At 47.1% G+C, this 15,005-nt stretch overlaps 1 protein-coding gene and 1 long non-coding RNA gene across 2 annotated transcripts in view; both read right to left on the bottom strand.

The window, feature by feature from the left end:
* The window catches only part of LOC122547852 (synaptonemal complex central element protein 1-like), a gene marked incomplete at its 5' end in the record, with an annotated part of 34,979 nt that overhangs the window by 4,639 nt on the left and 15,335 nt on the right, over positions 1–15,005 (bottom strand). Inside the window, 3 exons of the mRNA XM_043686421.1 lie at positions 582–645; positions 1,815–1,904; positions 2,945–2,999. Coding sequence (XP_043542356.1) covers positions 582–645; positions 1,815–1,904; positions 2,945–2,999 — 209 coding nt within the window. The remainder of the gene's footprint in view (positions 1–581; positions 646–1,814; positions 1,905–2,944; positions 3,000–15,005) is intronic.
* LOC122547853 overlaps positions 14,435–15,005 on the bottom strand; it is an 8,333-nt gene continuing 7,762 nt past the window's right edge. Inside the window, exon 3 of the long non-coding RNA XR_006311106.1 lies at positions 14,435–14,954. This is a non-coding gene — a long non-coding RNA (uncharacterized LOC122547853). The remainder of the gene's footprint in view (positions 14,955–15,005) is intronic.

Raw genomic sequence — 15,005 nt, 5'->3', positions numbered from 1 at the left:
CCCTACCCTTTATCTTAGCCTGCTTGGCACACCCTCCTCATTCCTGAAGAAGGGCTTTTGCCCGAAACGTCGATTCCCCTGCTCCTTGGATGCTGCCTGACCTGCTGCGCTTTTCCAGCAACACATTTTTAAGCTCTGATCTCTAATCACGTCAGGCTAAAACCGACAATTCCATTTATTTCCGAGTTATAAAGCTAAACTGAAGCAGAGACACACAGCCAGGAAGCCAGTTGTACAATGTTGGATTACTCAATATATGACGGTTGTAACTAAATCATTTTCAGTAGCTTTTGGATGTGAGTACCATCCCTCAATTCCCATGAGGAACCTTTCCAGGACAGATGGTGGAATTTGAATTCAATAAAAGTCTGCAATTAAGTGTCCAAAGAGGATCATTAAACTATTATCAATTGTCTGTTTAAAGAAAAACGTATGTGGTTGAACAAACGGGAGATTGGAACAAAGGCTCAGTCATCAGATCAGTCATCGCCTGAAGGAAGGGCAGAGCAGTGCTGAGGGGCCAAATGGCCTCCTCTTGCTCCTAATGTTTGTATTCTTGTTCCCGGTCCCATTTTTCTTACGTAAAATTCAGCCATCCACTTGTGCTTGCTGATGAGTTCCTCAAGTTGCTGCTCAAATGCGTTCCTGGAAGAGTTAAAGAAGATTGCTTGAAGCACAACATCTGTCCCAATTCATCTCAATAAGTATTTTTGAAAACTTTTAACAACCGCGAGCACAACGTGAGCTACGTACGCACGAGCCGCTTAAGCCAAGCTCAGAACTCCACCCCGGCGCTGCACTTTACAAAGACGTAACACCATTAATCACATTTCAGTGGCAGACCTAGAGGCGCAGTGTGTTTCATGAAAGAGAGGGAGAGCATTGGCTGAGGCTGGATGCAGAGTGGACCCTGATCCCTGGGAATCCAGGACCATGTACAGGAGGCAGCTGGGAGGGAGGACAGGAGGCTGGGGGCTGGAAAGTCCAGGTATGTTCTGGGAGCTGCAGGTTCAGAGGGTCCTGGGTGTGGGCACCTTTCACCGACTTGGCAGGACACTGAGCTTCTTTTGAAAAAAAAAACTAAGAGTCGGCTAATTTCGACATTTAAGCAACATTTTGACAGGATACATGCTCGGGATGGAGGAATATGGATCAATTGCAGGGAATGGGACTAAGTTTAAGTTGTGAAAACTGGGTGGCATGGGTAAGTTGTGCTGAAGGACCTGTTTTCGTGCTGTACACCTCTATGACTCATGAATCTGATTGGTGGACAGGAACATCACGGTCAAGGAGTAAGTTACAAACTGTACAGCCAGGCAATTGGCCTCATGAGCCTCTGCTTGGTGTGCGCGATTGAGTTATATCATACGTTCCCGAACCCACTCAAACACCTGGGACTCCTGACAGGTTAAATTAGACCTACTTCAGGCCTACTCGAGGAAGCAGGATGGTGGAGAAGCTGGTGAAAATTCAGTGACACTGTACAGCCAGTGGGAGGAATTAACGCCATGTCTGTCTCGGGTGTGACAGATGTAACTTTTAGTGGCCAGGTACTGCCTGCAACTTACCTGCTTGAAGATAGTGTGGACCGCAGACGCTGGAGATCAGAGTCAAGGGTGTGGTGCTGGAAAAGCACATCCGGTCAGGCAGCATCCGAGGACGTTTCGGGCAAGAGCCCTCAATCAGGAATGAGGCTTGTGAGCCAAGGGGGTAGAGAGATAAATGGGAGGGGCTGGGGGGAACGGTAGCTGAGAGTCTCCATATTCTTGTCAGGCAGGGGCTCGATGGGCTGACTTCTCACCCCTCCTTCTTACCTTTCTCTCTTCCTCTTCAGCTTCTCTTCCTCAATCTGGGCAGCTAGCGCCTCAATTCTTTGTTTGCTCTCTCGGCTCACATCCAGCTGTCTAAGGAAATCGCACACAGTACTGTTAACATTTCAGGGGACGGGTGGAAAGGGGGTCGCTTATGGCCGTAGCGACCAGCGTTGTCTGGCAATGGCCGATGGATCAGATGTGTCCAGTGACATCATCCCCCCCCCCCACCAGGCCTTGCCTTCTGTACCGGCACTCTGAACTGCCGAAGCAGAAACCGGCAGTCAGGGTCGTTGGCGAAAGGCCCGTTGCAGATTGGCCATCTCAGTGTCAGGTCCTGATTAAACCCTGGGGAGTTTCACACTGAGAACTGCAGCACCACTATGTCACAGTGCAGCGGCTCCTGCATTCCGATGTTCACGCTCCTTGCATGCATCAGCAGCGCACATCGCTGCAGCGGGCAGCCTTGGTCCACCAGTCTCACTACCTCTCGAGGGACAGCACTCTTGAACAAGGTGTGCGGCAAACGAATCAAAGGCAAGGACTATTTTCTCACACAGCGAGTGGTCACGGGTCTGAAATGCACTGCCCAAGAGTGTGGCAGAGGCAGAATCAATTGGGCCTTTAGCTGTGGGGAGTGGGGCTGAACTGAGTTGTTCTTGCAGACAGCCAGCATGGATTCAGAGGGCTGGATAGCCTCCATCTGTGCTGTAACTGTCACCACCATCCGACAAACGGGGCCAATTCCAGACGGCGCTCTGTGCTGACCTCCAACAGGGTGACAGTCAGGCTTTATGAGCGCTGAAGTAGACTCTGTGCTGGGGTGGACTGATCCAGAGAGAACTCTGCCTGCTGGCTCGCACCAAAATCGTCTCCCGGTCCTCACTGTGCCAAGCATCGCACACCCAGTTTAGTGGGGTCAAGGGTAATGGGGAATACCAGGAATGCAGGAGAGGAGGAGACAGGGTGCTGCGCCTGGGGGGCAAAACTGTCAACAGTCTTCCTTGGTCAAAGCCTCAAAAGGAGACAATTTCACTTTGACAAACATATTCAACCGGCTCAGCCGGCCAGGTAAAGTCCATCATAGGTTACCTTGTTGAGATGCTTGTTAATGGGGTTGAGTCCTCTCTTACCTCTCAGTCTGAGCTTTACTCTGATCATACTGGAAATGCAGCCTCTTCAAATTTGCTGCAAAGGAAAATGGTTGGGAAAAGAGACTTAAAATGTTTACCGTTCATCTACTGACATAGCCCATGAGCCACCAAAAGACTGCCTAAAACTGACACAGCATTTCTCTTTCAGTTTTGCAAATCGGTTTTCTGACAGCTGTGAGACAGGGAGGCGCGCGCGACATAGCCCATGAGCCACCAAAAGACTGCCTAAAACTGACACAGCATTTCTCTTTCAGTTTTGCAAATCGGTTTTCTGACAGCTGTGAGACAGGGAGGCGCGCGCACACACACACACACACACACACACACACATACCCATATACCCCCAGACACACACACACCCATACACCCCCAGACACACACACACCCATACACCCCCAGACACACACACACCCATACACCCCCAGACACACACACACCCATACACCCCCAGACACACACACACCCATACACCCCCAGACACACACACACCCATACACCCCCAGACACACACACACCCATACACCCCCAGACACACACACACCCATACACCCCCAGACACACACACACCCATACACCCCCAGACACACACACACCCATACACCCCCAGACACACACACACCCATACACCCCCAGACACACACACACCCATACACCCCCAGACACACACACACCCATACACCCCCAGACACACACACACCCATACACCCCCAGACACACACACACCCATACACCCCCAGACACACACACACCCATACACCCCCAGACACACACACACCCATACACCCCCAGACACACACACACCCATACACCCCCAGACACACACACACCCATACACCCCCAGACACACACACACCCATACACCCCCAGACACACACACACCCATACACCCCCAGACACACACACACCCATACACCCCCAGACACACACACACCCATACACCCCCAGACACACACACACCCATACACCCCCAGACACACACACACCCATACACCCCCAGACACACACACACCCATACACCCCCAGACACACACACACCCATACACCCCCAGACACACACACACCCATACACCCCCAGACACACACACACCCATACACCCCCAGACACACACACACCCATACACCCCCAGACACACACACACCCATACACCCCCAGACACACACACACCCATACACCCCCAGACACACACACACCCATACACCCCCAGACACACACACACCCATACACCCCCAGACACACACACACCCATACACCCCCAGACACACACACACCCATACACCCCCAGACACACACACACCCATACACCCCCAGACACACACACACCCATACACCCCCAGACACACACACACCCATACACCCCCAGACACACACACACCCATACACCCCCAGACACACACACACCCATACACCCCCAGACACACACACACCCATACACCCCCAGACACACACACACCCATACACCCCCAGACACACACACACCCATACACCCCCAGACACACACACACCCATACACCCCCAGACACACACACACCCATACACCCCCAGACACACACACACCCATACACCCCCAGACACACACACACCCATACACCCCCAGACACACACACACCCATACACCCCCAGACACACACACACCCATACACCCCCAGACACACACACACCCATACACCCCCAGACACACACACACCCATACACCCCCAGACACACACACACCCATACACCCCCAGACACACACACACCCATACACCCCCAGACACACACACACCCATACACCCCCAGACACACACACACCCATACACCCCCAGACACACACACACCCATACACCCCCAGACACACACACACCCATACACCCCCAGACACACACACACCCATACACCCCCAGACACACACACACCCATACACCCCCAGACACACACACACCCATACACCCCCAGACACACACACACCCATACACCCCCAGACACACACACACCCATACACCCCCAGACACACACACACCCATACACCCCCAGACACACACACACCCATACACCCCCAGACACACACACACCCATACACCCCCAGACACACACACACCCATACACCCCCAGACACACACACACCCATACACCCCCAGACACACACACACCCATACACCCCCAGACACACACACACCCATACACCCCCAGACACACACACACCCATACACCCCCAGACACACACACACCCATACACCCCCAGACACACACACACCCATACACCCCCAGACACACACACACCCATACACCCCCAGACACACACACACCCATACACCCCCAGACACACACACACCCATACACCCCCAGACACACACACACCCATACACCCCCAGACACACACACACCCATACACCCCCAGACACACACACACCCATACACCCCCAGACACACACACACCCATACACCCCCAGACACACACACACCCATACACCCCCAGACACACACACACCCATACACCCCCAGACACACACACACCCATACACCCCCAGACACACACACACCCATACACCCCCAGACACACACACACCCATACACCCCCAGACACACACACACCCATACACCCCCAGACACACACACACCCATACACCCCCAGACACACACACACCCATACACCCCCAGACACACACACACCCATACACCCCCAGACACACACACACCCATACACCCCCAGACACACACACACGGGGGCGGAGGGATTGGAGTGATAAGGGCTGGGGAGAAGGAGAGTAGCCTTTCATGGAACTGATGCAGCAGAGCCAGCACCAACATATTGTACATGTGCTATCCCTCACCAGAGCAGATTCACTCACACTGATGGATCCACACGTGTATTGAGGTCAGGTAGCAGTGCATGAGGAGTATGTTACTAGTGACCAGGAGGAGATGAGACATAAAGTGTGGGCAGTCGTGCTTGGAGAATGGAGGACAAATATGAGTTGGAGGTACATGCCGGGTTTCAAGCAAGGTGGTTTCACTTTGATCAGTAACTCCCCTGACCTCCACCACATTCACTGCCTCCATCACTGATGTGCAGTAGCAGCAGTGTGTACCATCTACAAGATATGTTGTAGAATTTCACTAAGCGTACAATTCCCTCCAAAGCATTGCAGGGTCATTCCCTGAGCATAGGAAAATCTAATCAACTCCTAAATGATCCAAAGGGTCAGGGCTCTGAGCACATAAACTCTACCATTGAGAGAGAGGCCAGTGTCCTGGAGTGATACACATGACAGCACTGTGAGTGGATGCGGGAACAGTGCACTGAAATACACAAAATGTATATCACACTCTGTCGATGCACAGAACATATCTAAGTTGTGCCCCAGCAAACAGTGTCCTTTAGTGATCCATTGTGCCCATTAATGCAGTCAATGAGACAGATGAGTGTGTCAGCCACATAGGTTGTATTCATCATCATTGTCGTGTTCCAGGTTTGTATTGATAAGTGACAAGTAACATTCATAACACACAAGTGTCAGGTAATCACCATTTCCAGCAAGAGAAAATCCAGTCATCACCCATTGACATTCAATGACATTTCCATTACTGAACCCTTTGCTATCATTATTCTGGGGATTACCATTGATCAGAAGCTAAACTGGATGAGGCGTATAAATATGGTGACAAGAGCAGGAATCCTGAGGCTAGGAGATCTGCACCAAGCTACTTACTTCCTGACCCTCCAAAAGCATGTCCGCCAACTACATGGCACAAGTCAGGTGATGAAATATTCCCCACTTACCTGAATGGGTGCACCTCCAACAACACTCAAGAAGCTTGACACCATCCAGGACAAAGCAGCCGCATGATTGCTGCAACATCTATAAACATTTACTTCTACAATCAGCAAAGTTCTGTAGCAGAAGTGTGCACCATCTGCAACATACTCTGTGGAATTCACCAAGGCTCCTTAGGTAACGCTGGTCAAATGCATGACCACTACTATCTAGAAAGACAAGAGCAGCTGAAACATGGGAACATCGTCATATGCAAGTTCCCTTCCAAACCACTTACTATCTTGACTTAGAAATGTATCATCATTCCTTCAGTATTGCAAGGTAAGACCCGAAAACTGCCTCCTTAATAGCTTGTGGGTTTACCTACAGCTGTCAAGAAAGCGATTTATCACCACCTTCTCAAGGGCAGATAGAAGTGGGCAATAAACACTGGCAAATCTGGTAACACCCACATCCTATGAATGAATAAAAAAGCCAAGCCCCTTTGACCCTCTGACTTGAGGACTGTACATGCAGTTGATCTCATTGATGTATCTGCATTGATGTCAGTATAGCTGCTTCTGGAAGTGCCATACCTTTACCCTTCACACATCTTGTGACCATGGTCCAGCTGAAATTTGAACAAATGGAAGATCTTGCTGTTGGTGAATATCACTGATCCTTCACTCGGCGTACTGATAGACACGTTGGTACAATCAAGGATACCATGCAACTCTGGGAACCCAATAATAGAGGGGATCCTACGGCTCTTTGCATTCAAGAATCGTCATCCATTGGAAATGTTATTTACTTCCCAGCTTTCCCAGCAGGCCATTAGTCTGCCGCTAGAGAGACCACATCTTGCAGCTGTTCCTGGGAATGAGCCAGAAGTGAAAAAGTTAATTAACACAGTGACTTGAACAGCTACTGTCAGGGCATGGAAACCAGTATAGTGTGCTATGAGATCTTCATTAATGAGAGGACAATACTTAGCATTTACCTGGATAGATGTAGTCTCGTGGAGCACCAAGAATCTTATATGCTCAGACAGCTTCTTTGTGACAGTGCACTGCAGGCCAAGATTATGGCATTTATTGTCTTCCTTTTCCTTGCTTCATTTCCCTCATATCCAGGCTCTGCATTTGCTCCTGAGGATGTTAATCTTAATCACTACTTGTCCCTATCTCCAAATATCTTAATGCTCCATGTTCTGTTGTTACTTTGATTATGTTCAACTGTATACGTAATGATTACTGAGTAACCATGTGATGTCAACCAACCATCCTGCCTGTGTTGGTTCTTTGACGGAGCTATTCAATGAGACACATTCCATGCTTCTTGCTCATAGTCTTGCTTGGTTTTGCTTCTCATGAATTCCTTTTTGAAACTTACCATTGAATTTGCTGGTACTACTTTGCTGGCAGAGCAGAGCAGGTTATAACAACTCACTGTCAATTATCTAATTCCATGTCGTCTGGATATTGATGCACCTACCGTCAGAAAGAATTTCCCCTCTCTACTCTTGTAGAACACTCATAACTTTGATCACCTCTATTAAATCTTCAAAATTATTGTGTTTGAAAATGAGTTCCATGTTTTTGACTGAGAGACAATGAAGATATCGTTCCATCCTATGGAATAGAATATCTGTTATTATTTATGGTTATGAGATAGACATGTAGATAAATTAGTAGATATTCTAATAGGAGGAATTTTTTTTTACGATCTCGCCCGCTGTTAGGAGTAATCTTAATTGAATAAGAAAAGGGACAAAGTATTTTCATTTCGTCCTGTGAAATGCCATAAATTTTCTCCACAAGGTACTTATTCTTTCAGATAGTTCTATGGATGTAGAAAAATTAATTGGACATAATCCAAGTACTGTGATGTGTGGTGAGCATGACTTTGTAATGTTGAAATATAAAGGCAAACAGAACTTTCCATCCAAGTAAAAATCATGAACGAGTTCCGCCTTAAAAATTATTCCCCATAAAACCTTTTAAAATATGAATGATCACAATCGCAAAGGTGCTAAAAATTGCACCCTTAAAAGAATAAAATGGAAACTGCCTGCTTGCTAACATGAATTTTTATATTTTAATATTACTTTAGCTGTTACCTCATGAATGACAGAAGATTATCTCTGGCATCTTATCCATATTGAAGCTGAGAGATATATTACAATTCTGCATTTTATAATGCCTGTTAAACCTAGTCTGAGGGGAAAAAAAAAATTAAATATAGCTGATGTTCATTGGAGAAAGTTAATGAAATTTTGCCAGAGCTTCATCTTATTATGTTGCTAAATTCTCAATTTCACTCAGTTGAGGCACAGCGCAGAGTGATTGTCTGATCTTGCCACGGGGGCATTTTAGGCCAGAATATGAAGAGTTTTATTGCCAACTGATTATGTTCTTTGAGACCAGAGAAGTTTTGATTACAGGGCATTTATTAAAGATGGTAATTTTTTTCTCTCTCTTGGAATAACAGCCTTTAAATGTAACCACAATATACAGACACACACACAGACACCCACCCACAGACACACATGCACAGACACCCACACATCCACACACACACGCAGACAGATAAATACACACACAGACAACCACCCACAGACACACACACACAGACACCCACCCACAGACACATATGATATATTTAAAAAGATGACAGGGGTGGGAGGCACATGTTTTGAAAGGTGTCCAGTACAAACACAAAGATAAAAGCAGATACATTTTAAAGTTCTTCATATCTTTGAGTTGTGAGAGTGAATACTGACTCCATCACTGTTTATCTCATTTTCGCAGCGGTAGTGAAATGTTTCGAAGCCGAAATAGCTCAGAGAATGGTAGTTTCCCCCCAAGTATTTTTGCCACCAGGCAGCTAGGTACAGTGAATATTTTAAGAGAAGAAACAACACAAAGGAGGGTGAGAGAGAAAGAGAGACAGCCAGGTTTTGCTGCTATCAATCTCATTTATCCATCTCTCTCCCTGCTCTGCTGCACAGATCTGCTGAAATGTGAATGGTTTATACATTCCTGAGTCTAGCTCCATTGACTTTCTAAACTTGCAGGAGAAAGTGAGGACTGCAGATGCTGGAGATCGGAGCTGAAAATGTGTTGCTGGAAAAGCGCAGCAGGTCAGGCAGCATCCAGGGAACAGGAGAATCGACGTTTCGGGCATAAGCCCTTCTTCAGGATTCCTGAAGAAGGGCTTATGCCCGAAACATCGATTCTCCTTTTCGTTTCTAAACTTGCAGGCAACATTTCATTTCATTTGCAGTACCATGCCAATATGAATCAGGCAGGTCATGCAAATACTTTGATACTGACGTTATTGCCTAGTTTCACTGTGTTTTGGATGAAGTGGTAATTTCAGAGTATATCTTGTATGGGTTCCCTGGATTTACATCATCTGTGGTCAGGTGACAACAGCAGCCATTTTAGATCAGCACATGTTGGCTTTAAAAACCACCTTAGTGCAAGAAGATTTCAGGCATTAAAATCAGATGATGTAAGTTGAATATTAGTAGTCAACATTTACTCATGGGGGTGGGGAGACGACAGCCTAGATTAGATTAGATTAGATTAGATTACTTACAGTGTGGAATCAGGCCCTTCGGCCCAACAAGTCCACACCGCCCCGCTGAAGCGCAACCCACCCACACATTTACCCCTTACCTAACACTACGGGCAATTTAGCATGGCCAATTCACCTGACCTGCACATCTTTGGACTGTGGGAGGAAACCGGAGCACCCGGAGGAAACCCACGCAGACACGGGGACAATGTGCAAACTCCACACAGTCAGTCGCCTGAGGCGGGAATTGAATCCGGGTCTCTGGCGCTGTGAGGCAGCAGTGCTAACCACTGTGCCATCGTGCCGCCCAGTGGTATTATCACCGGACTGTTAAACCAGAGACCCGGATAATGTTTTAGGGACCTGAATTTGAATTCTCAAAGAGTGGAATTTGAATTCAATAAAAAATATGTCTGGAATTACGGCCAGAGAAAGTGGTGGAGGCTGGTATAATTACAGTGTTTAAAAGGCATCTGGATGGGTACAAGAATAGGAAGGGTTTAGAGGGATATGGTCCTAATGCTGGCAAATGGGACTAGATTAGTTCATGATATCTGGTCAGCATGGACGAGTTGCACCGATGGGTCTGAATCTGTACTGTACATCTCCATGACTCTAAGAGCCTAATGATGATGATTAATCCATTGTCGACTGTTGGAAAAAAGCCCATCTGTTTCACTAATGTCCTTTAGGGAAGGAAACTGTCATCCTTGCCTGGCCCGGCCTACATGTGACTCCAGATTCACAGCAACGTGGTTGACTCTGAACTGCCCTCGGGGCGATTAGGAATGAGCAATACACGCTGCCTAGCCAGCCACGCCCTCAACCAATAAATAAAGGGCAAAGATTACCATAACAGTATCTCTCACGCTGAGACTTTGTGGCCTGGTTCTGGACACTCCAAACCAAGGGAACCGTCCTTTCGGTATGTCCCCTTTCCCACCACGTGAAAATGTGTCTTGTCTTTTTAACTTTGCTTTTCTAACCTATATTATATGGTGTCTAGCTGGAATGTAACCTTTTTTTTCCCCTTCATTTCTCGATTCTGTAACTAAGGATTATACCTAGGTCCCTTTGTACCTAAGATGGCATTGTAAGTGGCAACTAATAAACTCTTCATTGGGCCCATTCGAGTGCGCGAGACAATAAAGGCTATTTTATTATGAACTTTTCGTTGTACTCATTTGAGTATTGGGTGACAATAAAGGTGATTCATTTCAGTTCAAAATTGGTATGCTTCAACAAGATCGCCTCTCATTTTTCTGAACTCCAGAGATGACAGGACCAGTCTTCTCAATCTCGCCTCATAGGGACAAGATACACCAGCAGAAGTCTCCCATTCTTTAGGAGCAGGAGTAGACCATTCAGCCCCTCGACCCTGTTCCGCCATTTAACACAATCGTGGGTGATCTCGTCTCAGCAACAACTCCACTTTCCTGCCCGCTCCCCGGAACCCTTCAACGAATTAAAAATCTGTCTATCTCCTCCTTAAAAGTACTCAATGTCCCAGCATCCACTGCATTCTGGGGTAGTGAGTTCCACACATTCACTACCCTCTGAGAGGAGTAATTTCTCCTCATAGAGTCATACAGTACAGAAATAGACATTTTGGTCCAACTAGTCCATGCTGAACATAATTCCAAAGTAAACTAGTTGCGCCCGCCTGCCTGCTCCTGGCCCATATTCTTCCTAATCGTTCCTTTTCATGTACTTATGCTAATGTCTTTTAAATGCTGTAACTGTACCCTGCACCCACCACTTTCTCTGGAAGCTCATTCCACACTGTGTTAAAACTGTGCCCCTCGTGTCTTTTCTAAACTCTCCCTCCCCTCACCTTAAATGTGTGCCCCCTCATCTTGAAATCCCCCATCTTGGGGACAAGACAGTTACCATTAACTCTAGCTATACCTTTCATTATTTGATAAATTGCTATCAGGTCGCCTTTCAACCTGCTACACTCCAGTGGAAAAAAGTCCCAGCCTATCCAGCGTTTATTTATAACTCAAACTTTCCATACCCAGCAATATCGTGATAATAAGTCCCTTCTGAACCCTCTCCTTCCTATAACGGGCCAACTGGAACTGCTCCAGAAGAAGCTTATCCAATGTCCTGTACAACCTCAACATGGCTTCCATCTCTGTTTTAAATCTGCTACCCCTTATTCTAAAACAATAACCTTTCATTCGAGATTGACCCGTATGAGGAAAGATGCTTTCCACAACTATTCTTTAACATCTAAGATTAGTTTCCGTACAGTGTGGAGAAAAAGGCCCTTCGTCCCAACCAGTCCACACTGACCCTCCGAAGAGTGACCCACCCAGACCCATTTCCCTCTGACTATTACTATGGGCAATTTAACACGGCCAATTCACCCTAACCTGCACATCTTTTTTGGATTGTAGGAGGAAACCAGAGCACCCGGAGGGAACCCAGACAGACATGGGGAGAATGTGCAAATTCCGCACAGACAGTCGCCCGAGGCTGGAATCAAATCTGGGTCCCTGGTGCTCAGAGGCAGCAGTGCTAACCACTGTGCCACCGTGCCGCCCTCTATTGGCATCTATCAGTTAGATCGTCAATTATTCTTCTAAACTCTAGAGATGATAGGCCTAAAGTGGTCACTCCCTCTTCATAAGACAAACCCCTCATCTCTGGAATCAATCTAGTGAACTCCGACTGAATACAACTCCATCCCTCCTTAAGTAACGAGACCAATACTCCAGCTGCTGTCTCACTACTGCCTTGTACAGTTGCAGCAACACTTCCCTATTTTAACACTCTATTCCTTCACAATAGATGCCAAAATTCCAGTTTGCCTTCCTTGTTCCCTGCTGTCCCTACATCCTAGTTTTCTGTGATTCATGCACAAGGACACAGAGCTCGTGCATTTCAAAATTTCTCTCTGTGTGGATGAAATGCTGCTGTTCTGTTCCATCGATCAGAGTGGATAACCTCCACATTAACCTCCAGCTCCCAGAGGTTGGCCTGTTCACCTGAGCTATCTACATCCGTTTGTAAATTGCTTATTTCCTCATTGCAACTTACTTTCTTACCTATTTTAGTGCCATATGCAAATCTAGACAAAGTGAAGACTGCAGATGCTGGAGATTAGAGACGAGAGTGTGGTGCCGGAAAAGCACAGCAGGTCAGGCAGCATCCGAGGAGCAGGAGAATCAATGTTTCAGGCAAAAGCCCTTCATCAGGATTGATTCACCATTCCTGATAACAGGCTTTTGCCTGAAACGTTGATTCTCCTGCTCCTCGGATGCTGCCTGACCTGCTGTGCTTTTCCGGCACCACTCTCTCGACCCATATGTAAATTTGCCGATAGCATTTTCTATCCCTGCATCCAATTCATTAACGTAGATTGTATATAGGCAAAAGTGAGGACTACAGATGGGTTCCCTCCGGGTGCTCTGGTTTCCTCCTACAATCCAAGTGAGGACTACACATTAGAGTCGAGAGTGTGATGCTGGAAAAGCATAACAGGTCAGGCAGCATCCGAGGAGCAGGAAAATCAACGTTTCGGGCAAAAGCCCTTCATCAGATTGTAAACAGTTAACCAAATCTATGGAACCCCATTAGTTACAGTTTGCCAACCAGAAAAAAATCCCTTTTATCCTGACTCTCTGCTTTCTGTTAGTTAGCCAATTCTCTATCCAAGCTAATAAATGACTCCTAACCCCTTGTGATCTTATCTTGGGTGTTAACCTTATCAAATACCTTCTGGAAGTCCTGTTATGCTAAATTTCCAGGATCCCGATTATCCACCTTGCTTGTTACATCTTCAAAGAATGCTAGCAAATTAGCCAAACATGATTCATCCTTCACAAAACCACACTGACTCTGACGGACTGTATTTTAACTTTCAAAATGACCTGTTATTACTTCCTTAATAACGGATTCCAACAATTTCCCAATGGCACTTTCTTAAACTAACCGGTCTCTAGTTTCCTACTTTCTGGCTTTCCTCCCTTTTTAATCTTCAAAAGAACTGTGTCTGCTGGAAATCAGAAACAGAAATTGGTGGAAAAACTCTGTGGTTCTGGCAGCATCTGTGGAGAGAAAAAGCAGAGTTGACGCTTTGAACTTTTTGAAAAAGAGTCATTGGATCTGAAGTGTTAACTCTGATTGTTTTTCCTCTCTCTACAGACGCTGTCAGACCTGCTGAGATCCTCCGGCAATCTCTGCTTTTGTTTCCGATTTCCAGCATACGCAGTTCTTTAGTTTAAAGATACCTTATTCAAAGAGGAGAGGGAGACGGAAAGTAGCAACACACAGACCAGCAGCAATTCTCCTGCTCCTCGGATGCTGCCTGACCTACTGTGCTTTTCCAGCACCACACTCACGATTGAGAGATCAAGCCCTCACGGGGAAAGCCAGTTTGGAGCGACTGCAGGCCATTCCTGAAAGACAGACAGCGAATTGGAACTCTTCATTTTAGTTCTTACTTATTGGAACAAGGTACAATGAATAATTCAGCACAGGTACAGGCCCTTCGGCCCTGCCAAGCCTGCGCTGATACATTTTGCCCTTCCATACTAAGACTGTTTCCACTTCGAGGAACCATATCTTACTGTATCTGTCCAGGTGCGTCTTGAATGCCACTGCCTCATACCTCCGCTGCCTCATACCCCCACAGCCTCATACCCCCACTGCCTCATACCCCCACTGCCTCATACCTCCACAGCGTCATACCCCCACAGCCTCATACCCCCACAGCCTC

This window comes from Chiloscyllium plagiosum, unplaced genomic scaffold (assembly GCF_004010195.1).
Source record: "Chiloscyllium plagiosum isolate BGI_BamShark_2017 unplaced genomic scaffold, ASM401019v2 scaf_5233, whole genome shotgun sequence".
NCBI lineage: Eukaryota > Metazoa > Chordata > Chondrichthyes > Orectolobiformes > Hemiscylliidae > Chiloscyllium > Chiloscyllium plagiosum.
The sequence above is the reverse complement of the archived record's forward strand: the minus strand, read 5'-3'. Positions and strand labels throughout refer to the sequence as shown.